Below are 25,265 nucleotides of genomic sequence, written 5' to 3' on the forward strand. Positions count from 1 at the left end.
ACTACATGTGCAGTCATACATGTACCTAGGGTAATAATGTCCATTGCATTCCACCATCTTTTCTGCCCACATACCTGTTATGTGTACTTTTGTCTGTACATGTGATACTTGTACATTCCTGACTGACATGATCTCAGTTACAGGAATGCTTTAGCTGTACCTTATAAATCAGTAGTTCTTTGGGTTATGAAGTCAAGGTCTACTGATTGGATATATACACGGTGTATTTTGAAATTAAGCCCTTATGTAGTTACTGGCATACTTCTGTAGGAGAGAGAAATATAGGGAGGGAGGGAAGAAAGGCCTTAGGGACAGACAGAGAAATTAAGAGACGGAGATGGACTTGAGATTCAGCTGGTTGGAGGGACTATGCCAAATATACTAAAATTATATCATGCATTAAATGAACAGTAGAAGATTATTTGTTGGCACTTAAATTCCAGATTATGGAATCACTTTAAAAATATGTTTTAATTGATTGTGTTTTTAAAGTATTTTCTCAGAGTGTGTCTCATAGTAACTGTGTCAGTCCCTGGATTGCAAGTTGACTAAGCATTGTTGATATGAGGTTCTGATGCTTTTGGAACCTTAGATCATCTACTGTTCAAAAGGATGGTTATAGCAATCCTTGCTGCTAACACATGAGGAGTAGTAGGCTGCTCTCATCTATGATTGGTGGGTGACAACTAATTAATTTTGAAGCTTTCATTAATAACTCATTGTTGATTTTATACCATTTTTCTGTGTATTTAATTTTACTGAAGTTTATTTTTTATGGCTTAAAAATCAACGGTATTGAGTTTTTCTTATATTATTCCTAATCCCTTTATTTCTTTTTCTTTTTACCTACCTCAGTGACTTTGGAGGTAGCATCTCAACCTTTACTCTCCTGAATTCCTTGGCAACCCCAACCTTCTTGCATCCATGTTACAGAGAATGATTAATAAACCACTGAATAAAATTTACTAATGATAACTTTACTTTTACTATAGATATTGATTATCTTTATAATTGGAAAAAGCAACATTATTCTTTTTAAAAACCAACTAAACTATAAGCAATTCTTAAAAAGCATAATATATGCCAAATAATTAATATAGTCCAAGAAGCTTGTACTTGGAGTTTGGTCATAGAAAATATAGATTTTTACAAGAAGAAACCCTAGTGTGACTGCAGGTGAGGCAGCAGGAGATCATTTTTAAACATTTGGGGCTTCTTGCATTCTTTTCATTCTAGGCAGGTATACGTCTCTGAGAATTGGTCAGGATAGCATTTTCACAAGTACTTAAAGTAGTCTTAGTCTTGGAGATAAGAATTGCCAGGGCAAGGGGCTGAGTGAGTCATTTTCAATTCAATGTTTTGGCATCTTATACTCAAACTAAAGTCCACTGTGATGAGTTAGTCTTTGTTAGCATTTGCTTTAGTTTTGAGAGAAGGAAACAAACTGAAAATGGTACCCCAACTGAGAATCTGCAAATATGTACAGTATCCATTAATTGTTTTTTAAGGCATTCTAACTCTTTTATTTTATTTTATATTTTAATTCTTACATACATGACAATAGTGGAGTACATTACAATCATAATTGCATTCTAACTCTTGAAAAAAATATTTTGCTTTTGTTGCCTGTGCAAACTAAACACTTGTGTTTTTGTCCTTCTAATCAATTGGGATCACTTTGTGCCATGTTGGATCTTTTTTTCATTTATCCTGAGCTGTATCATAGAACAAGTATCGTGTGTGTGTGTGTGTGTGTGTGAGTGTGTGTGTGTGTGTGTGTGTGTGTGTGTGTTTATGTGTGTTTATGGGCATACATACACATTTTTTAAAGTTTTCCTTTTCTTACAGTTAATTCCTTAATTTTCTGTGCCACATCACATTCCCTAGGAGTTGGAGGAAAACTTTTACCTTAAGGACTTGATCATAGGTCTCCAAATGTCATTTATAATCTTTCCCTCAGGGACCAAGTTCATATCATGTAACTAATACTCATGTGACTTCCCAGTCTTGATAATAGATGTGAAGATTACCTGTTGATGTCTACATATTTTTCATGGAATTAATGAATTAATCAACCTGTTAAACATTTCTTGAATGTCTTCAGTGTGTTATTCACTATAGATATAAAAGCGAAAGAGTAATGTCTTCAAAATGCTTATGATCTCACTTAAGAGTCCAGAGATCATATAAAACATGGACATTATAGGGGAATCACTAATGGATGTTTATTTAGTCAAGCTTGGAGGGAGGTGGGGAAAAGTTTTTACTTTATTTTCTGAAAAGTTTTCTCTTGCTTCTATAATAAATGAAGATGTTTTTATTGTATATTTTACTTTTGTAGACTTTATAGACACTGAGGCTTTCAGTACATATATACTTATGGTGAATTGTGTGATTGTATATAGCCTCAACCCCAAAATTGAATTAATTGTTAATCAGCTTAACATTGATTTTTTGATCTAAGATACACTTAATAATAAAGGAAGAGAAATTCATCCAGTTCAATTCTTGTGTTTCTGTAGGGTTATCTCTGACTCACTGCACTGCTGATTGTGAAAATGCCATAAATGTGCATGTATTTCTGATCAAAGCTGTTTGCTCTGGAAGTGTTGCTGACTTTTATGGAAGATTTGAAACTGGCCTCTGTTGGTATGGATTGATAAGAATTTCAGTCTATTCAACTATGTGCTACAGAAATCTTATTAATGTGTGTGTATGTATGTGTATATTTATATAAAAAGTACAAATCATTAGAATCAGGGGTCATTCACATATTTATTTAGTGGAAGGCAGGTATTGCATATTTAAACCTTGGTATTTCTGTAAATAAGCATATCTCCAGTCTTGAAGGAGTATCTTAAAATTATTTGATGGAATTTCAAAATCTTTTTGCCTTACTCTCATATTTTAAGTAAATTTTCTTAATATCCTATTTCTGCAAGTTTTAAAATATACCTATTTTAAGACATTAACTTTAGATTCAGTTTGTAGTAATCCCACTTCATTTTTAGGTGGCTAATGAAAAGGTCTTTAGACAAAAATATTTTGAATTTTAACTAGCAAGAGCAATGTAACATGTTCTATTATAAGCCAATTATGGCAAATATTAGAAAATAAAACTCCTTAGCCTATGTGAGGATTGAATGAACATGAATTCCTTGAAGACAGGCTTTGCAAGTAATTTTTATTTATTCAGTATTGAATTTTCAGCATCTAATTCAGCATAGATAGGTGTGACATTTAAAGAATTGAGTGCCCATTGAATGACACTGACTGAATTAATGGGTAATAATATGTCAAAGCCGTGAAAATTCCAGTTGTGTAATAGAAAATCCTTTGTTTTGTGTATTTGATCAGGTGAACAACAATCGTGTGCTGGCCCCTGGATGCTAATTAGACCTTCTGCCTGATTCACAGGACACTTAAGGCTCAATATCTACATAAGCCTTTTACCTATCTTGTTTGGGCTGTGGTGACATGTCTTTACCAACCGAGGTTAGAAAAAAATCTGGTAGGTTCTGACGCATCATCTACTTTGGGGGATATAGGAATAGAAGGAGCTGGATCAGTGCCTCTCAGATTGTAGCTGTGTAGGACCAGGCTTTGTTAACTAGCCCAAGACTGCATTTCTAATAAGCTGTCAAATGTAGAGCACCAAGGATTAGTAGTCTTTGACTACCGTTTTTAAGTAACATTTTTTCCTGATTATAGTGGTAATATAGGTTCATTTTGAAGAATTTGGGAAGTACAATAAAAACACAAAGAGGACAATAATATTTGTAATCTGCCACAACGCTCTGATTATTTCTGTAATTTTCATAGATATGAACTGAGGGCACAGAGATTTCTAAGGCTTTTGGTTCATAATACAAATGGAGTACTTATTACAATAAAGTTGTCCTTCAAATGACCTATGTTGTCATTGTGTTGTTCCAAACATTAGTAGCTTGAAATCATTTTTCAATATTCCTTTCTTTATTCCTTCCATGTCCACTTAGGAGTTTTCTTTTCTACTCCATCTCCTTGTTATCAATGCTGCTGCTCTCTCTCCATGAAAGTAATTCCGCCCCCCTCCCCCAGCTTTATTGAAGATGTACAACTTGATGTTTTTTTATTTATACTAGTTTGTTATATATGACAGCAGAATGCATTACAATTCATATTATACATATAGAGCACAAATTTCATATCTCTGGTTGTACACAAAGTGGAGTCACATCCTTTGTGTCTTCATACATTTTCTTAGGGTAATGATGTCCATCTCATTCTACCCTCATTTCTACCCCTTGTGCCCCTCCCTTTCCCTCCTACCTCTTTGTCCTATCTAGAGTTCATCTAATTTTCCATGCTCCCCCTCCCACTATGAATCAGCCTCCTTATATCAGAGAACACATTTGGCATTTGTTTTCTTGGGATTGGCTTACTTCACTTAGCACTCAGTTCTCCAACTCCATCCATTTATCTGCAAATGCCATGACTTTATTCTCTTTTAATGCTGAGTAATATTCCATTATATGTATATGTGCCACATTTTCTTTATCCATTCATTTACTGAGGGGCATCTCAGTTGGTTCCACAGTTTAGCTGTTTTGAATTGTGCTGCTATAAACATCGATGTGGCTCCACATAGTATGTAGTTTTTAAGTCCTTTGGGTATAAACCAAGGAGTGGGATAGCTGGGTCCAATGGTGGTTCCATTACCAGTTTTTCAAGAAATCTCCATACTGCTTTCCAAATTGGCTGCACCAATTTTCAGTCCCACCAGCAATGTGTGAAGGTGCCTTTTCCCCCCACACACTTGCCAAAACTTATTGTTGTTTGTATACAGCTGCCATTCTGACTGGAGTGAGATGAAATTATAGAGTAGTTTTGATTTGCATTTTTCTAATTGCTAGAGATGATGAACATTGTTTCATATATTTGTTGATTGATTGTATATTCTCTTCTGAGAAGTCCCATTTATTGATTGGGTTATTTGTCTTTTGGGTGTTAAGATCTTTGAGTTCTTTATGTATCCTAGAGATTAGTGCTCTATCTGATGTGTGTATAGTAAAATTTGCTCCCGTTCTGTAGGCTCTCTGTTCACTTCACTAATTGTTTCTTTTGCTAAGAAGAAGATTTTTAGTTTGAATCCATCCCATTTATTGGTTTTTGATTTTAATTCTTACACTAAAGGAGTCCTATTAAGGAAGTCAGAGCCTAAACTGATATGATGGAGATTTGGGCCTACTTTTTCTTTTATTAGGTGTGGTGTCTTTGATTTAATTCCTAGGTCCTTAATCCACTTTGAGTTGAGTTTTGTATATGGTGAGAGATAGGGGTTTAATTTCATTTTGTTGCATATGGATTTCCAGTTTTCCAAGCACCATTTGTTGAAGATGCTATCTTTTCTCCACTGTATATTTTTGATGCCTTTGCCTAATATAAGATAATTGTAATAATGTAGGTTAGTCTCTGTGTACTCTATTCTGTACCATTGGTCTATAAGTCTGTTTTGGTGCCAATACCATGCTGTTTTTATTACTGTTGCTCTATAATATAGTTTAAGGTCTGGTATAGTGATATTATCACTTTACTCTTTTTGCTAAGGATTGCTTTAGCTATTCTGAGTCTCTTATTTTTCCAGATGAATTTCATGACTGCTTTTTCTATTTCGATGAGGAATGTCATTGGGATTTTGATTGTAATTGCTTTAAATCTGTATAGTGAGTTTGGTAGTATGGTCAATTTGATAATATTAATTCTTCCTATCCAAGAACAAGGTAGATCTTTCCATTTTCTAAGATCCTCTTTAATAATTTCTATCTTTAGTGTTTGTATTTCATTTTAGAGGTCTTTCACCTCTTTCTTTTAGTTGATTCCCAAGTACTTTATTTCTTTATTTTTTTAGGCTATTGTAAATAGGGTAGTTTTCCTCGTTTTCCTTTCAGAGGATTTGTCAGTGATATACAGAAATGCCTTTGATTTGTGGTTGTTAATTTTATGTCTTTCTACTTTGCTAAAATTCATTTATTAGTTCTAGAAGTTTTCTGGTGGATTTTTTTGGGTCTTCTAGGTATAGAATCATATCCTTGGCAAATAATGCTAATTTGAGTTCTTCTTTTCCTATCTGTAGCCCTTTAACTTTTTTGTCTAATTGCTCTGGCCAGTGTTGCAAGAACTATGTTAAATAGAAGTGGTGAAAGAGGGCATTCCTGTCTTGTTCCAGTTTTTAGAGGGAATGCTTTCAGGTTTTTCTCCATTTAGAATGATGTTGGCCTGGGGCTTAGCATAGATAGCTTTGATAATGTTGAGATATGCTTCTGTTATCTCAAGTTTTTCTAATGTTTTGAACATGAAAGTGTGCTGTATTTTGTTGAATGCTTTTTCTGCATCTATTGAGATGATTGTATGATTCTCATCTTTAAGTTTATTGATGTGATGAATTACATTTATTGATTTCTGTATGTTGAACCAGCCTTGCATCCCTTGGGATGAACCCCACTTGATTGTGGTGCACTGTTTTTGGTATGTTTTTGTATTTGATTTGCCAGAATTTTATTGAGAATTTTTGTGTCTATGTTCATTAGAGATATTGGTCTGAAGTTTTCTTTCTTTGATGTGTCTTTGCCTGGTTTTTGAATCAGGGTGATATTGGCATCATGGAATGAATTTGGAAGTGCTCCCTCTTTTTCTATTCATGACCTGATTTGAAGAATATTGGTATTAGTTCTTTTTAAAGGTCTTGTAGAACTTAGCTGTGTATCCATCTGGTCCTGGGCTTTTCTTGGTTGGTAGGCTTCTGATGGCCTCTTCTGTTTCATTGCTTAAAATTGATCTGTTTAAATTGTGTATATCATTCTGATTCAATTTGGGCAAATTATATAACTCTAAAAATTTGTTGATACCTTCAATATTTTCTATTTTATTGGAGTACAAATTTCCAAAATAATTTCTAATTATCTCCTGTATTTCTGTAGCATCTGTTGTGATATTTCCTTTTTTATCATGGATTTTAGTAATTTGAGTTTTCTCTCTCCTTCTCTTCATTAGCATGGCTAAGGGTTTATAAATTTTATTTATTTTTTTTCAAAGAACCAGCATTTTGTTTTGTCAAGTTTTTCAGTTGTTTCTTTTGTTTCAATTTTATTGAATTCAGCTCTGATTTTAATTATTTCTTTTCTTCTACTACTTTTGGTGTTGATTTGCTCTTCTTTTTTCTAGGGCTTTGAGATGTAATGTTAGTTCATTTATTTGTTGACTTTTTCTTCTTTTAAAGAATAAAATCCATGCAGTGAACTTTCCTCTTAGTACTGCCACAATAGTGTCCCAGAGATTTTGATATGTTGTATTAGTATTCTCATTTACTTCTAAGAATTTTTTAATCTCCTCCTTGATGTGTTTTGCAATCCATGTACATTCAGTAGCATATTATTTAGGCTCCAGGTGTTGAAGTAGCTTTTATTTTTTTTTAATTTTTTTTGTCTAAGAATTTTATTATCTTAAATCTCTTTTTGTTCTTCTTCAACCTCTTATACAAGGGATCTATTTACAGCACTCAGGCTTGTAACAGAAAAATTCAGACATGCCGATCTTAGCCTCAGACAGGTACTTCCCAGTTTCTGGTTGAGCTGGTTTCTCTTCCCATAGAGAAAGGTTTGCTAATCCACCATTATTAGACTTATCTCTTGGGTGGATGCATCCCAGAAGAAGCTATGGGGCGATGCCCATTTGTACTCCTCCTTTGTTAACCCCAATCATAAAATCAGAGGACACTGGAAACAGCACATCTGCCACTCATTCATTTACACTCCAAATTTTTAAACCTGAAGATGCTACAAGAAACATAAAGGCAATGAAAACCCTACATGTGTTTATGTGACTATTTCCCCAGAATTGAAAGTGCTGGCCTTTGTGAATCTGAGAATTTTTAAAAAATATCATATTCTTTTCATTCAATTACTAAACACTTACTGAACTCCTACCATGAGCAAACACAGTAGCCTTTTTTTCATGTCTCCAAAATAGAAAGCAAAGGAGGTCTTTATGCTGTGGGCTACAGCCACAGATAGGCATGACAATTTACACTTGAGTTTTTAACTCAGTTTTAAAGTAATCTGTTCCACAGAAGAGAAAATAACAGAAAGTCGGGAAGGGAGGGGAGACAGGAGTTGGCACCTACTTCATGCCTGTCCTGGACCAAGAACTACAAGTGGGCATAAGCTGTAGAGGTCTTGAGCCTCTTAAGAACAGTAGGAGGCACTGTATTTATTTCTCCCATTTTATGAACAAGGGAAAAGAAGCTTTAGTAATGTCCTCACCATTCAAGATCCTTTCCCAAGCTACACTACAGCTTAGGCTCTTAACAGGTTCATCATGGGAAAACACCATTAGGAAAACTCTAGAATCTGAACTAAGATCTGAGTACCTCCAAAGTGAAAACTCAATGCCTCTTGTGTTCACGTCACAGCAGCAACATGCAGGAGATTTCTCTAAACTGAGAAAAAGCCTGAGTTCTTTGAATGGAGAAACTACTTTTGTTGTTATACATCCAGTTTTCCCAAGATTGTTGGTTCAGCTCTCCCTCTGGTGAAGAAAGAGACCTTAAACATATGTGTCCCTATGCTGAGAAATCTTTTTTTTTAATTTATTTTTATTTCTTGTATACATGACAATAGTGGAATGCATTACAATCATAATTTTTCATTCACAGCACACTTTTTCATAACTCTGTGTATAAAGTATGTTCACCCCAAATTATGCCATTTTACTGAGCATTACAATTCTTAATAAACCTTTATACCACAATTTATCATATCTCTATTTGTATACAAGGTATGTTGACACCAAATTCACATCTTCATACATGTATTTTGTATAATGATGAGGGTCTCCTTCCATCATCCATGCTGTTCTCCTTCTCTCTCCCTTTCCCTTCCATTCCTATTCTCTATCTAGAGGTAATCTTCCCTTCCTACACCACTTTGAATCAACCCCCTTATATCAGAGAAGACACTCGGCATTTGTTTTTTTGGGATTGGCTAACTTCACTTAGCATAATCTTCTCTAATGCCATCCAATTCCCTACAAATGCCATGATCTTATTCTTTTTCAGTGTCGAGTAATATTTCATTATGTATAAATGCCCCATTTTTAATTCATTTATCCACTGAAGGACATCTAGGTTGGCTCCACAGTTTAGCTATTGTGAATTATCCTGCTATAAACATTGATGTGGCTGTGTCCCTGTAGTATACTGTTTTTAGGTCCTTTGGATATAGTCCGAGAAGAGAAATAGCTGGGTCAAATGGTGGTTCCATTCCCAGATTTCCAAGGAATATCCACACTGCTTTCCAAATTGGCTGCACCAATTTGCAGTCCCACCAGCAGTGTGTGAGTGTACCTTTTCCCCCGCATCCTCGCCAGCACTTGTTGTTATTTGTCTTCATATATGCTAGGCATATATGTTGTTATTTGTCTTCATATATGTTAGGCATATATGTTGTTATTTGTCTTCATGTATGCTAGGCATTTTCATTCTAATGGCCTTGGTGTGGATCTATTGTGATTTTGTACATTTGGTGTTCTGTAACCCTCTTGTATTTGGTTTTCCAATTCATTCTTCATGTTTGGAAAATTTTCTGATATTATTTCATTGAATAGATTGTTCATTCCTTTGGTTTGGAACTCTATGCCTTCCTCTACCCAAACTCTTAAATTTGGTCTTTTTATGCTATCCCATATTTCTTGAATGTTCTGCTCATGGTTTCTTACCATCTTCACTGTGAGGTCTACAATATTTCCAAGATTGTATATTTTGTTTTCATTGTCTGAGGTCCTGTCTTCTAAGTGGTCTAATCTGTTAGTGATATTTTCAGTTGAACTTTTAATTTGGTTTATTGTTTCTTTCACTTGAAGGATTTTTTTTAAGAACCTCTATCTCCCTATTGAAGTAATCTTTTGCTTCTTGTATTTTCTTATGTAGCTCTTTATCAAATGATCTTCTGCTCCCTGTATTTGCTCTCTTATATCATCCTTTTATTCACATAACATTTTAATTATATTCATCCTGAACTCCTTCTCTGTAATTTCTTCTGCTGTGCTGGCCATGGATTTTAATAATGTAGTATCTTGATTTGTTGGGGCACTTTCTTCCCTTGTCTTTTTATGTTATTTGTGTGTCTTCCTTTCTAGCACTATGGATCTTAGGCATTCCTGTTTTACCCTATAGGCTTATAGTGCCCCTGCAGGGTTCCAGTACATCTCCTTTGAGGGGAAGGACAGTGTTAACAGATCCCAATACAAACAATATACAACCTTAAACCAAATAGTTTCTATTGAGACATTTACAGTTTGGTCACAATATATAGAAATGGTGAGTTCAATTATTATCTATAATATAAACACTAGGTTTGCAAAAGGGTTTACAGTTTCTGATATGGACAAAGAACCAGGGGTTAGGTGTAGGGTGAAATGTTTAATGGTTAGGAGGTGAGGATAGAGAGTTATTATATCTTAGGAAGTGTGAAAGAGGAATCTAAAGAAGAAGGTTAGTAGCAGAAAAGAGAGGTAGTAATTTTGGGAAGACAAGTAAGTGGGAAGAACATAGGGTAGATAAAAGAAACACACATAAATACTAAGAAAAAAGAAAAAAAGTAAAAATAGGATATAGAAGAATATACAAAACAACTGTAATATACTATTCAGGTATCCCAGTCCTCAGTATCCTAATTCATAGAAAATACTTGGTTTCATATATGTTGGGGATGTGAGGGCAAGAGAATGGAGAGGGAGAAGAAAAAAAATCTCGAAGGAAGAAACAAGGATTGTTTTGGTTGGGAATCAGTATTTTTCCTGCTTCCCTTCTCATCCAATAGGTGGAGTTGTCTGTTATTAGTTGGTATTTCCACCCTCAGGAATGGTGAAGGTTACCAGGGTAGGAGGGTTGGGCTTGGGTGCAAGGCATCTGGAAGTGGGGTATGGCACCTGCTGTCCTTGATGGAGACTAAACCCCAAGGATCTACTTTGAGGCCTGTTTGTAAGATGTGAGCACCTTGTCTTACCACCTTATCTCGCTTGTAGACCTCACAGTTCCTGGTCTCTAAATTAGTCTCTAAACTGGATCTCACTCATCCTCTCTCTTTATATTACCTAATCAGGGACTTTGGGGACTGCGCATCTATCTTGGAGAGCTGTTTTGTATTGGACAGTCACTGTGCTGTGTTAGTGGCTGTTGTGGAGAGGGGGAAGTTGGGAACGATGGTACCTGCCAAGCCAGTGTTACAAACTGGGAGTTGCCCCAACTAAAGATGGAGATGAAGGTGATTCACAGTGGAAGAGGCTTCTTTCAGCAGTGGGTTCTTGGGTCAGGTGGGGTAGCTGGGCGATGGCATTGGGTGATATGTTTAGAGTCTGTGGCATGCAGTGTTTTGGCTGTTGGCTGTCTTCAGAGCCTGGTCAACATCCCCCAGTGCAAGCAGGCTACCGTGTGTAGGGAACTATGGCAGTAGCTGCAGAGTCCCAAGATGGAGGCAATTTTGGGGAGCTCCATGTTAGTAGGTGGGTGTCCACACAGGACTGGTGGCTAGAGTTCCTGTGTATGGGTAGCAGCTGGGTATCCTGTGTGGGAGTGGCATCCAGGATTTCTGCACAAGTGGGTGGTCAGGAGTACTATGCAGGTGCTGATGCCAGTGGTCATGCTTGGGTACCTGGGAGTCCTGTGTGGGTGAGTAGTCAGGAGTCCTGTTCTGCTGCTGAGGCCTGGAGCCCAGCACAGGCACTGTGGTTGTGATTTATGTGTGGGAGCAGCTGTAGGGGTCGGTCCTCTATCACTCACAGCGAAGCAGTATTTCCACTACTTGAGTCCCCGGTCAGTAATGACACAGAATGCTGCCTCCCTCTGGCCTGCCATCTTGGATCCCTATGACTTGATGTTTTCATATGCCTATACATTATGAAATGATTATTAACATATTTAACACCTCATGCAGTTACCATTTTATTTTTTCATTTTTTTATGATGAGAGAACACTTAAGATCTACACTTTTAGCAAAATTTAATCATACCAATAACAGTATTATTAACTATAAGTATCATGCTGTATTATCAGAGCTTTAGAATTTATTCTAAAGTATAACTGATACTTTGTATCATTTGACCAACAACTCTCCATATCCCCCTCACCGTGGCAATCACCATTCTACAGTGCTTGTATGAGTTTGATTATTTTATTTTTGGGGTACTTGAACTCAGGGGCATTTGACCACTGAGCCACATACCAAGCCCTATTTTGTATTTTATTTAGAGATAGGGTCTCAGTGAGTTGCTTATCACCTCACTTTTGTTGAGGCTGGCTTTGAACCCGTGATCCTGCCTCAGCCTCCTAAGCCACTGGGATTACAGGCATGCACCACCATGCCTGGCTAGTTTGATTATTTTAAATTCCATATATAATCGAAATCTTTCTGGGTATAGATTATTTCATTTAACATAATGTCCTCTAGGTTCATCCATATTATAATAAATTACAGGATTTTCTTCTTTTATGTGACTGAATACTATCCCATTGAATACATGTACAACAGATTTTTTTTCATTTTCTCATTGACAGATATTTAGGTTGATTCCATATTTTGGCTATTTCATAATAACATGAGAGTATAGATACGTCTTTGGGACATTCATTTCATTTCCTTTGGATATATACCCAGAAGTGGGTATATAAAAATTCTGTTTTAAATTTTTGGAGGAAATTCTTTATTATTTAAATTCTTTATTATTTACCATAATGGTTGTACCATTGTATGTCCCCACCAACAAGTGCAAGTCTTCAGTTTTCTCAAAATCTTTGTCAACAACTATACTTTATTTTCTTTATTTAATACCATATTTTCTAAGGATTTTGAGATGATAATCTCATGTTTTTGATTTTCATTTTCCTGAAGATTAGTGATGTTAGCACCTTTTAATATACCTGGTGGCTATTTGTCTTCTTTAAAGAATGTCTATTTAGGTTATTATTTTATTTGCTTTGAAGTTGAATATTTCCTTATATATTTTGAATATTCATTTCTTATCAGATAGATGGCTTACAAATGTTTCCTTCCATCCTATAGGTTTTGTTTTCATTCTGTTGTTTCCTTTGCTGTTCAGAGTGGCTTTATTGTTTGATGCAATCTGTTGATTATTTATTTTTACTTTTGTTTCTTGTGCTTTTATTCCTTTCTGCTTTTTTCATATACAAAAAATCATTACCCAGGCCAATTCTAAGAAACTTTCCCTGTTTTATTCTAGTAGTGTTATGATTTTATATCTTATGTTTAATACATTTTGACTTGATTTTTTTCTTATTGTATGAGGTAAGGGCCATATTTATTCTGCATGTGGATATCCAGTTTTTATGATACCATTTATTAAAGAGAGTGTCCTTCCTTCATTTGTGTATTCTTGGAATCCTTGTTGAATATCAGTTGACAGTAAATATGTGGATTTTTTGGGGGGTTCTCTGCTCTCTTCTGTTGGTTTATGCATGTGTTTTTATGCTAGTACCAAACCATTTTGATTACTGTGGCTTTATAATATAGTTTGAAATTAGGAATGTTATACCTCCAGCTTTAATCTCCTTGCTCAAGAGAGCCTTGACTCCTCTACTTTTTGTGGTTCCTGTTCCAGAGTTATAAGCCAGGTTTTCTGTGAAGCAGGGATTTCTTGACCTTGCAGCTCTGACTACAGAAGTCCTCTTAGTCTTTTTAAAGTCTTTCTATACTTTAAAACTTTTTAAGATGAGAGGCAGCTTGCTTTCTCATTGTGATATTACTTATCCATAGCAATATGTTGTTCCCAGTTTTTTCTTTTTGTTGTTGATACATTATTGACCATAAATTAATAATTATAGCCTCTATTTTTGGCTGAATAATTTTATTCCTTAATTTAATAAATTCTCTGGATTGGGATAATTGAAGTAATGGGTCTGAATTTTGCTTTTTTCTTTGTATGTCATATCATTTTCCCAAAGAAGTTAAGCACTTTACCCAAAGTATACCACTTACACTGTAACCTACCAGCATTTGTATTATCATACCAAAAAGAAATGTTACTAATTTAATTGTCATGAAATGATGTTTGAACTTTCTTTGATTTTCATGTCTCAGATTACTATCCAAAATTATTTATCTCCTTTTGTTATAGTTTGTTTTATACCCACTTAATATTTTTTTTCTTTTTGAGTTAAGTTTCATCAATTAATGATTGATCTATTCTGTTTTGTTCAAGACTCTGATGAAATGATCAGTTTTTCTAGAATCTTTTAAATGTAATTTTGAGTCAATTTCTTTTTGATTTTACATGTTAACACTTCTTGCCTATGTTTTAGATACCTTAAAAGGGACAAGAGAAGCACACAAAGAATAGTTGAGGTACCTGCTTATTTAAAACATTTGCAAATTAATGTCACCAGCCCAACTGGGTAGATTTCTTGATAGGAGCAATTTTGATGATATTCTGTTGGAAGAAATTTTAAGATTATAATTATATTTTTACATTAAAAATTATTGTATTATGTAATGGTGATTTTTAAAAATTGTTTATTACTACCTGGCAATGGTATCTTTTCTCAAGGAAAGAAATAGTTTGGAAAATTGAAAGGTTGAATGTATAAATGAATTTTAAGTCCAAAATGAGAACACAAAGTTACTTTATTATTATTATTATTGTTGTTATTATTTTTAAGATGGCATCTTAACATTCAAGGCCCAGATTGGACTTGAACTCATGATTCTGCTGCCTCAGCCTTTTGAATAGTTGAGATGATATGTGCATGTCACAATACCCAGCTGAAAAACATTTTTTTTTGCAGTGGTTGAGATTGAACCCTTGAAGATGCTTGTCAAATGTTCTTCCACTGATCTACAAGTTTCTTTAAACTATAATTCTTAACCTGACACACATTCCAAAATTACTTATTAAAAGTATTGATGATATTAGTAGGATTGTATTCTTTCTGTGTTCTCATAGGTTTTATTTATATCCCTATTAAGAGATATATTGTTTTATTGTCAAATATTATAGATATTTTCCTATTTCTCTACTGAAGTGTAAGTTCCCTGGGGATAAAGTTTGAGTCTTTTTCTTCTTTGCTTAAGCAAACTCAGTATTTTGTATATTTTAGGTGTTTAATAAATGTTTGTTGAATTGAATATTACCTTAGAACTGCTCTTGAATATAGAATAAAGCAGAGAACAAAAGAGGTGCTTCTTACTAATTATAATTTCTATACTATGATGCCCCTTAAGAAATGACAGTTTAGCCATCTTGATTTATGTTATGTTTCTATTAGCAAATAGATGGTTTGTGAGCCCTTAAGAAAGAAAGGAGTGATCTTTAGGAACTGATTTTCATTAAGAACAAGGCAGGTTAAACCAGATTTTAACCAGAGTAGTGTAGGGCATCCCTTCAAAAGCTTAATCAAGGGGAAGCTCTTCTGATGCTGATGAGGTAAATGCTTTTTCCCCACTCCTCCCCACCCCTGTCGCTCGTAATAGTTCTATGATTAGATGACTCAAACTGCCACACCCCAGGAAGTTTGCTTGGGGTATTTAGTAATCCTGATCCTGGCTTTCTGTTTTAAGACTAGATAAATAAATGCTTGAGTCTACCAATACTTGCTAAAATAAAAAGTCATCCTTTATGATATGACAAATGATAGAATGCACATATTTATTTAGTATTTATTTGCTTTGATGATCCATTGGTAAAATCTATGTAAGGATGCTCAGCCTTCTTCATGTTTTATAATCCCTTAAAATATAACTATGATGACCTAAGATTTCTGGTGATTTTGCCCATCAGGTCAATATTCTAAAATATGCAGAACCACGTACATACGGCCCATGTCAACTGCCCAGGGTTTTGTATGGCCCATGTCAACTGGCCCAGGGTTTATGCTTCTCACTTTCCATTCCTTATTGTCCTGGAAGAGTATTCCTGGAACTATAACATAATTCTTGTGGTAGTAAATATTTTTGCCAAAACAGACCACTTTTTTCTTTGTGCTGGTTCATCTTTGATGCCTTATATTTGCTTAAGAGGCAATTCTTTTTGGCCTTCCCACTTGTGTATTTGAGAGAGGGTCACATTTGTATCTTATACTTTGTAAGACCCTCCAAATTCATGTCTACCTGTTAATAAACTTAATATAGTCACTAGAGGTATTTGAAGGAGTCTTTGGAAAGTCTGTTTTGTACCATGTCTTGTGTGAATAAAATGACAAGCTACATAGCTCCCAAATGCTGTATTACTATCCAACAAGTAGTTACATCATTGCATACATCTTTCATAGTAATTATATCTCTTACTCCTTATGCTATATAAATATGTGTAGAGCCATTCCAACTCTTACTTTTTGCCAGGGAGTCAGAGTCTTCCTGATTCTGGTCATTGCTCAAGCCATCTTAGTCCACAAGAAGGATTTATATGGGACCACACCAATGAGTATTACTACTACTTCAAATGATACAGCATGGCTCATGAAGATATTCTTTTGTATTTTACTTTAAAACTTTATTGCATAATCTTTCAATTTAAAATCTATGATCCTTCTAGAGTTGAAGTTTGAATATGGATATCCAATTGAATTAGCATCAAGAATTAAAAGACTGCTTTTTTGGTATGTTTATGAGGGATATTGATGTGCTTTTCTTGTATTATTTTTGTATGTTTTTTGATAACAGGGTAATTTTGATGTCATAAAATGTTTTGAGAAGTTCTCCATCTTTCTTTATTTTCTAAAACAGTTTGTATAGAATTGGTATTATTTATTTCCAAAATGTTTAGTAGAAGTGAAGTCGTACAGGCCTGAGGTGGTTTGACTTTCTTTTATAAGGTTTTCAAAATGCAAATTCCATCTGTCGTTCAGATTTTCTATTTTTATTGTGTCTGTGTTTGTAATTTATTTTAAAAGAAATATATTTTCTAAATGATCAATTCCATTAACATAAAGTTTTAATAATATTTTCTTATCTGCTTATGTCTTTAGGATATGTAGTGATATACCATCTTTTATCAACCACCAGGCAATGCAGGCCTCAGTACCTTTTACTTTATTTTCTTTGCCCATTCTTCCAACTTACATGCCATGTACATATCCTATTTTAATTCCATATACTTCTTATCATCATATTATCCTTAATTTAGATAAAAATTAGTTTTATCTATGTCTTTACGATTTCTTTCATATACATTTACTGTTTCTTTCATATACATGCCTTTTCACATCTTTGTTCATGTGAGATTTTTTTTTCCTTTTATTTGAAAATAGTCTTTAGTATTTATATTAGAGCACATCTGCTACATATGAGTTTTCAGTTTTGATAGATCTTCAAATATATATATTTTAATCTTTGTCCTTGTAAGACATTTTCCCTGGTACAAATTCTAATTTGGCAGTTACTTTATTTCAACAGTGTTTTTGGGTTTTTATTCTTGCTGTTGAGAAGTTAGCTTTAGCCTGATTATTGCTTCTTTAAAGATGATTTGTCTTTTTAAAATCCTGTTATTTGTTTCTCCCATCTCCTTCTAATATTCCAGTTTTAATTAGTTAGACCTTTCCTTTCCATCTTTCCCTCTCTTCTGTATTTTTCATTTCTCCATGTTTCTTCCGATTTTTCCAGTTCATTAATTCTCTCTTTAGTTATATCTGTTCTGCTTTTAAGCACACAATTTATATCTTAGTTTCAATTGTTACGTTGTTTATTATTAGTGTTTCTATTGGATTCCTTTCAACCACTGAACTTTCATTCTGTTCCTTTATAAAATTTTCATTTTGTCTTTTATGTCTTAAGTAAAATTAAAAAATCTTTTAATATTTAGAATTCTTTTCTATTTCTTCTGTCTCTTCTTTCTCTACCTCCCTGTTGATAATATATTGAATGGGTAGCAAAAGTACAAATAGAGAGGCTTGTTAAGAGACTGTGGCATTAATCAAAGGACAAATGTTGGATAGTAGTAGGGACATTAAGAGTGAAAATGATATTTAGGAGGTCAAAACAAGATCAGTGGCAGATTGCACATTGCAGTTAAATTATATGTGTTAAGGATTTCTACGTTCTTAAATTGTGTAACTTGATGCATACTGGCATATCTTTCATTGAGGAAAAAACAATGGAAAGGTTAGTTGTTGGTGCTGATGGTTATTGTGTGGTAGAAATCATTAGTTCAGATTTAGACATATCAATTTGATGTTCATGAGACATCTAAGTGGAGCAATGTAGTAAGGAGTTTTCTATGCAGAAGATAGTTGACATGTCTATTCCAGAGATAGAATTTGTGATTCATGTAATTATGTCAGTATAATTAAAGATGAGTAAAGATGAAACAGACCATCCAAGGAGATACTGAACAACTTGAGATGAGAGGAGTTCTTAGAATTACATCATTTAATGCCTAGGTAGAAGAAAATATGGCAAAGGTGATAGACAATGAGCTATAGTGGGATGACAGGAAAATCAGAAGTGGTGTCCCACAAAAGCCAAGGTAAGATATATTTTAATAGGGAGGTAATGTTCAACAACTTGATATACTGCTGAGAATACTGTAAAAAAGCCATTTGTTCAAAAAAGTTTGAAGCAAGATAGTAACATAACTGAGATTATTGGTAACTTAACAGAGAACTATTTTAGTAGTATGTTTAGACTGAATGTAAGTTACAGTGGGATGAGGACTAAGTGGGAGGTGATAAATAATTGAGACAACTCTCAAGAAATGAGAGGGGAGCGAGAGGGGGGAGGGGGAGGAGGAGGGGAGAAATGGGTTGATATCTAGAGGATGTTGTGGGGTTGAAAGAACATTTTTTGTGAGAAGGAGAGTTTATGTAGGAAGAAATGAAAAAGGCAGAATATGGAGAGGGGTCTGAATCCCAGATTGGAAGAGTGGTTGTTGTGTTATTTTATTAGAAAAGGAAGATAAGGTGTATGCAGAGATGGTGGATTGATCTGTTGTGTAGCAATAAACAAGGGAATTGCTTTATTTAATTTGTAAAATATAGACCAATCATCTGCTGATAGTGAGGAGGAGATATGGAGGTGTTTAAAGGCTTAGGCAAGTAGAAAAGGGTTGAGATTATTTTCAAAAATAGGAGAATAAATTAATTCCTGAAATCCTCTAGACCACTTTGAAAGCCCATAGGAAGAGTGTGTGTGTGTGTGTGTGTGTGTGTGTGTGTGTGTGTGTGTGTGTGTGTGTGGTGTGTTGGGATTAAATACAGGTGTGAATAGTAGAACTAAAATATTAGTGGCATTATAGAATGTTAAGTTTATTCATTTCCCACATAGGTAGGTAGAACAAGCCTAGAATGCTGGTTCTGCTCCAAGAAGTATAGGGACCCAGGATGTGTCTGGCTTTCTACTTTCTTGTTTTAGTTAGCTGTTTAGGCCAAAAGACAATTTTACAAGGAAAGTTTATTTGGTGCTCATGGTTTCAGAGGTCTCAGTCCATAAATGGCCGACTCCCTTGCTGTAGGCCCAAGGTGAGGCAGAACATCATGGTGGAAGGGTGAGGAGAGACTCTGTACACTAGGATACCAGGAAGGAGAGAGAGACTTTGTACCAGACACAGAGAGAAACTCTGTAGATAAAGGACAAAATATAAACCCCACAGGTATATATATTTTATATATGCATACATATATAAACAAACCCCTAATGGCTCACTTCCTTTAGCTACACCCTACCTACCTAGTTACCACCCAATTAAACCCCATTCAAATAGCTTAATGCACTGATTAGGTTTAGGCTCTCCCAACTCAATCATTTCACCTCTGAACTTGAATTATGCATTTCACACATGGACTTTTGAGGTACACCTCATTTCTCAGCCATAACATTTGTATATTTATTTACTTGTTCATAATGCTTATAATTTCTTTATTTTTTTAACTTTTAATTTGCCTTCTTAGCATTTGTAGCTTCTTTATAGGGTTACAGAATCCACCATCCTCTTAATTTTGGCATGAAGCAATAGTGGTAAATGACCTTCAATGTCAAGAGCTATGAAGGATAATTTGCAGTTTTAGTGCCCAGCATCAGGGATGTTAGATGTGCACTTGAAACATTCAAGAGATCCACATCTTATTTCTCAGCCTTTCTGAGGTTATGGGAGCTGCCCAGGGGACATGTGGTAAATTGTATTTATTCTCAAATTGGCAAAAGTTTTTTATAACTTGCAGTTAAGATGATAACCAATTTTATGTCCTCTGATCATTCTTTTTGTATTGGCTTATTTGAAGTGTAAGATTTTTTTTATTAGTTGTTCAAAACCTTACAAAGCTCTTGACATATCATATTTCAAACATTAGTTTCAAGTAAGATTTTTAAAAGATATATTCCATTGTTTGTTCTATTACTTTTCCATGGTGATTTTTTTCTCTTCTTCACTTCCCTTTCCCAATGTCTGTTCCCTTCCCTCTATTGATTTTTCTGCCAATTACACATGATTATTTTTAAATTAATTTCATGTGAATGTACACAATAGTGAGATTCACTGTGGTATAGTCATATATGTTCATAGGAAAGTTTTTTGGGGAAAGATGGCCAGAGTCTCATTGGAGGGTTCTTCTGCCCACAGGAATCCAAGCCACCCTAAATAGCCACCCTAAGTCTTAATATCTCAAATAATTAACAAATAATAAAACACAAACCCTCAGGAATATATTTACACAAGTGAAGCCCCTGACAGATCTAGTCCACATGGGTTCTTGAAATATACAAAGACAAATGGCCCCAGTGGCTTATTTAAGGGGGTACATCAAAGGCAGGGGTAAGCTTTCAAAGGCAGAGTCTTGCTTTGTGATGTCTTTTTTAAAATTGTTGGTTGTTCAAAACATTACATAGTTCTTGATATATCATATTTCACATTTTGATTCAAGTGGGTTATGAACTCCCATTTTACCCCGTATACAGCTTGCAGAATCACATCAGTTACACTTCCATTGATTTACATATTGATATACTCATGTCTGTTGTATTCTGCTGCCTTTCCTATCCTCTACTATCCCCCCTCCCCTCCCCTCCCCTCTTCTCTCTCTACCCCCACTACTGTAATTCATTCCTTCCCCTTGTATTATTTTTCCCTTTCCCCTCACTTCCTCTTGTATGTAATTTTGTATAACCCTGAGGTTCTCCTTCCATTTCCATGCAATTTCCCTTCTCTCTCCCTTTGCCTCCCACCTCTCATCCTTGTTTAATGTTGGTCTTCTTCTTGTGCTCTTCTTCCCTAGTCTGTTCTTAGTTACTCTCCTTATATCAAAGAAGACATTTGGCATTTGTTTTTTAGGGCTTGGCTAGCTTCCTTAGTATAATCTGCTCTAATGCCATCCATTTCCCTCCAAATTCTATGATTTTGTCATTTTTTAATGCAGAGTAATACTCCATTGTGTATAAATGCCACATTTTTTTTTATCCATTCGTCTGTTGAAGGGCATCTAGGTTGGTTCCACAGTCTTGCTATTGTGAATTGTGCTGCTATGAACATCGATGTAGCAGTGTCCCTGTAGCATGCTCTTTTTAGGTCTTTAGGAAATAGACCCAGAAGGGGAATAGCTGGGTCAAATGGTGGTTCCATTCCCAGCTTTCCAAGAAATCTCCATACTGCTTTCCAAATTGGCCATACCAATTTGCAGTCCCACCAACAATGTACAAGTGTACCCTTTTCCCCACATCCTCGCCAGCACTTATTGTTGTTTGATTTCATAATGGCTGCCAATCTTACTGGAGTGAGATGGTATCTTAGGGTGGTTTTGATTTGCATTTCTCTGACTGCTAGAGATGGTGAGCATTTTTCCATGTACTTGTTGATTGATTGTATGTCCTCCTCTGAGAAGTGTCTGTTCAGGTCCTTGGCCCATTTGTTGATTGGGTTATTTGTTATCTTATTGTCTAATTTTTTGAGTTCTTTATATACTCTGGATATTAGGGCTCTATCTGAAGTGTGAGGAGTAAAGATTTGTTCCCATGATGTAGGCTCCCTATTTACCTCTCTTATTGTTTCTTTTGCTGAGAAAAAACTTTTTAGTTTGAATAAGTTCCATTTGTTGATTCTAGATATTAACTCTTGTGCTATGGGTGTCCTATTGAGGAATTTGGAGCCGGACTCCACAGTATGTAGGTCATAGCCAACTTTTTCTTCTATCAGATGCCATGTCTCTGATTTGATATCAAGCTCCTTGATCCATTTTGAGTTAACTTTTGTGCATGGCGAGAGAAAGGGATTCAGTTTCATTTTGTTGTATATGGATTTCCAGTTTTCCCAGCACCATTTGTTGAAGATGCTATTCTTCCTCCATTGCATGCTTTTAGCCCCTTTGTCAAATATAAGAAACTTGTAGTTTTGTGGGTTGGTTTCTGTGTCCTCTATTCTGTACCATTGGTCCACCCACCTCTTTTGGTACCAGTACCATGCTATTTTTGTTACTATTGCTCTGTAGTATAGTTTGAAATCTGGAATCGCTATACCACCTGATTCACACTTCCTGCTTAGTATTGTTTTTGCTATTCTGGGTCTTTTATTCTTCCATATGAATTTCATGATTGCTTTCTCTATTTCTACAAGAAATGCTGTTGGGATTTTGATTGGCATTGCATTAAACCTATAGAGAACTTTTGGTAATATCGCCATTTTGATGATGTTAGTTCTGCCTATCCATGAACAGGGTATATTTTTCCATCTTCTAAGGTCTTCTTCAATTTCTCTCTTTAGGGTTCTGTAGTTTTCATTGTATAAGTCTTTCACCTCTTTTGTTAGGTTGATTCCCAAGTATTTTATTCTTTTTGAGGATATTGTGAATGGAGTGGTTGTCCTCATTTCCATTTCAGAGGATTTGTCGCTGATATACAGGAATGCCTTTGATTTATGCGTGTTGATTTTATAACCTGACACTTTGCTGAATTCATTTATTAGCTCTAACAGTTTCTTTGTAGACCCTATTGGGTCTGCTAGGTATAGAATCATGTCATCTGCAAATAGTGATAATTTAAGTTCTTCTTTTCCTATTTTTATGCCTTTGATTTCTTAAGTCTGTCTAATTGCTCTAGCCAGTGTTTCGAGAACTATGTTGAACAGAAGTGGTGAGAGAGGGCATCCCTGTCTTGTTCCAGATTTTAGAGGGAATGCCTTCAATTTTTCTCCATTCAGAATGATGCTAGCCTGAGGCTTAGCATAGATTGCTTTTACAATGTTGAGGTATGTTCCTGTTATCCCTAGTTTTTCGAGAGTTTTGAACATAAAGGGATGCTGAACTCTGCTGTATACCCATCCGGTCCTGGGCTTTTTTAGATGGTAATCTTTTGACAGTTTCTTCTATTTCCTCAATTGATATTGGTCTGTTTAGGTTGTCTATATCCTCCTGACTCAATCTGGGCAGATTATATGACTTAAGGAATTTATCTATGCCTTCACTATCTTCTATTTTATTGGAGTATAAGGATTCAAAATAATTTCTGATTATCTTCTGTATTTCTGAAGTGTCTGTTGTGATATTGCCTTTTTCATCCCGTATGCTAGTAATTTGAGTTTTCTCTCTTCTTCTCTTCGTTAGCATGGCTAAGGGTCTGTCAATTTTATTTATTTTTTCAAAGAACCAACTTTTAGTTTTGTCAGTTTTTTCAATTGTTTCTTTTGTTTCGATTTCATTAATTTCAGCTCTGATTTTAATTATTTCTTGCCTTCTACTTCTTTTGCTGTTGTTTTGCTCTTCTTTTTCTAGGATTTTGAGATGAAGTATGAGATCATTTATTTGTTGGTTTTTTTTTTTTTAAGGAATGAACTCCAAGTGATGAATTTCCCTCTTAGAACTGCTTTCAATGTGTCCCGTAGTTTCCGATATGTTCTGTCTGTGTTTTCATTTAACTCTAAGAATTTTTTAATTTCCTCCTTGATGTCTTCTAAAACCAATTGATCATTCAGTAACCTATTGTTCATTCTCCAAGTGATGCATGATTTTTCCTTCCTTCTTTTATCGTTGGTTTTCAGTTTCATTCCATTATGATCAGATAAGATGCATGGTATTATCTCTACTCCTTTATATTGTCTAAGAGTTGCCCTGTGACATAATATATGATCTATTTTTGAGAAGGATCCATGTGCTGCTGAGAAAAAAGTGTAACTGTTTGATGTTGAGTGGTATATTCTACATATGTCAATTAAGTCTCGGTTGTTAATTGTGTTTTTGAGTTCTATAGTTTCCTTATTCAACTTTTCTTTGGAAGATCTGTCCAGTGGTGAGAGAGGTGTGTTGAAGTCTCCCATGATTATTGTATGGTGGTCTATTAGACTCTTGAACTTGAGAAGAGTTTGCTTGATGAACATAGCAGCACTGTTGTTTGGGGCATATATATTTATGATTGTTATGTCTTGTTGTTGTATGATTTCCTTGAGCAGTATGTAGTGTCCCTCTTTATCCCTTTTGATTAACTTTGGCTTGAAATCTATTTTATTTGATATGAGTATGGACACTCATGCTTGTTTCTGCAGTCCATATGAGTGATATGATTTTTCCCAACCTTTCACCTTCAGTCTATGTATATCTTTTCCTATCAAATGCATCTCCTGTAGGCAGCATATTATTGGGTCTTGTTTTGTGATCCATTCAACTAGCCTGTGTCTCTTAATTGGTGAGTTTAAGCCATTAACATTTAGGGTTATTATTGAGATATGGTTTGTTCTTCCAGCCATATTTGTTTATTAATGCTACTAAACCTGATTTGTTTTCCTCTTTGATTATTTCCCCCCCTTTACTGTCCTACCTCCCATTGTTGGTTTTCATTGTTGTTTTCCATTTCCTCTTCCTGTAGTGTTTTGCCAAGGATTTTTTGAAGAGATGGTTTTCTAGCTGCAAATTCTTTTAACTTTTGTTTATCATGGAAGGTTTTAATTTCATCTTCTATCCTGAAGCTTAATTTCGCCGGATACACGATTCTTGGTTGGAACTCAAATTTCTTTTAGTGTTTGAAATATGTTATTCCAGGATCTTCTAGCTTTCAGAGTCTGTGTTGAGAGATCAGGTGTTATCCTGATTGGTTTACCCCTAAATGTAATCTGCTTCCTTTCTCTTGTAGCTTTTAAAATTCTCTCCTTATTCTGTATGTTGGACATCTTCATTATAACGTGTCTAGGTGTGGATCTCTTATGATTTTGCACATTCGGCGTCCTGTAGGCTTCTAGGATTTGGGATTCTGTCTCATTCTTCAAGTCTGGGAAGTTTTCTCATATTATTTCACTGAATAAATTGTTTATTCCT

General features: G+C 35.0%; 1 protein-coding gene across 1 annotated transcript in view; it reads left to right on the plus strand.

Annotated features, from left to right (window-relative positions):
- Ptpn20 (protein tyrosine phosphatase non-receptor type 20) overlaps nt 1-25,265 on the plus strand; it is a 101,491-nt gene that overhangs the window by 11,379 nt on the left and 64,847 nt on the right. Inside the window, exons 2-3 of the mRNA XM_078042706.1 lie at nt 2,523-2,649; nt 3,358-3,511. Of these exons, the coding sequence (XP_077898832.1) occupies nt 3,478-3,511 (34 nt within the window). The 5' untranslated portion in view covers nt 2,523-2,649; nt 3,358-3,477. The remainder of the gene's footprint in view (nt 1-2,522; nt 2,650-3,357; nt 3,512-25,265) is intronic.

The sequence above is a fragment of the Ictidomys tridecemlineatus genome, chromosome 1 (genome assembly GCF_052094955.1).
Source record: "Ictidomys tridecemlineatus isolate mIctTri1 chromosome 1, mIctTri1.hap1, whole genome shotgun sequence".
Classification (NCBI taxonomy): domain Eukaryota; kingdom Metazoa; phylum Chordata; class Mammalia; order Rodentia; family Sciuridae; genus Ictidomys; species Ictidomys tridecemlineatus.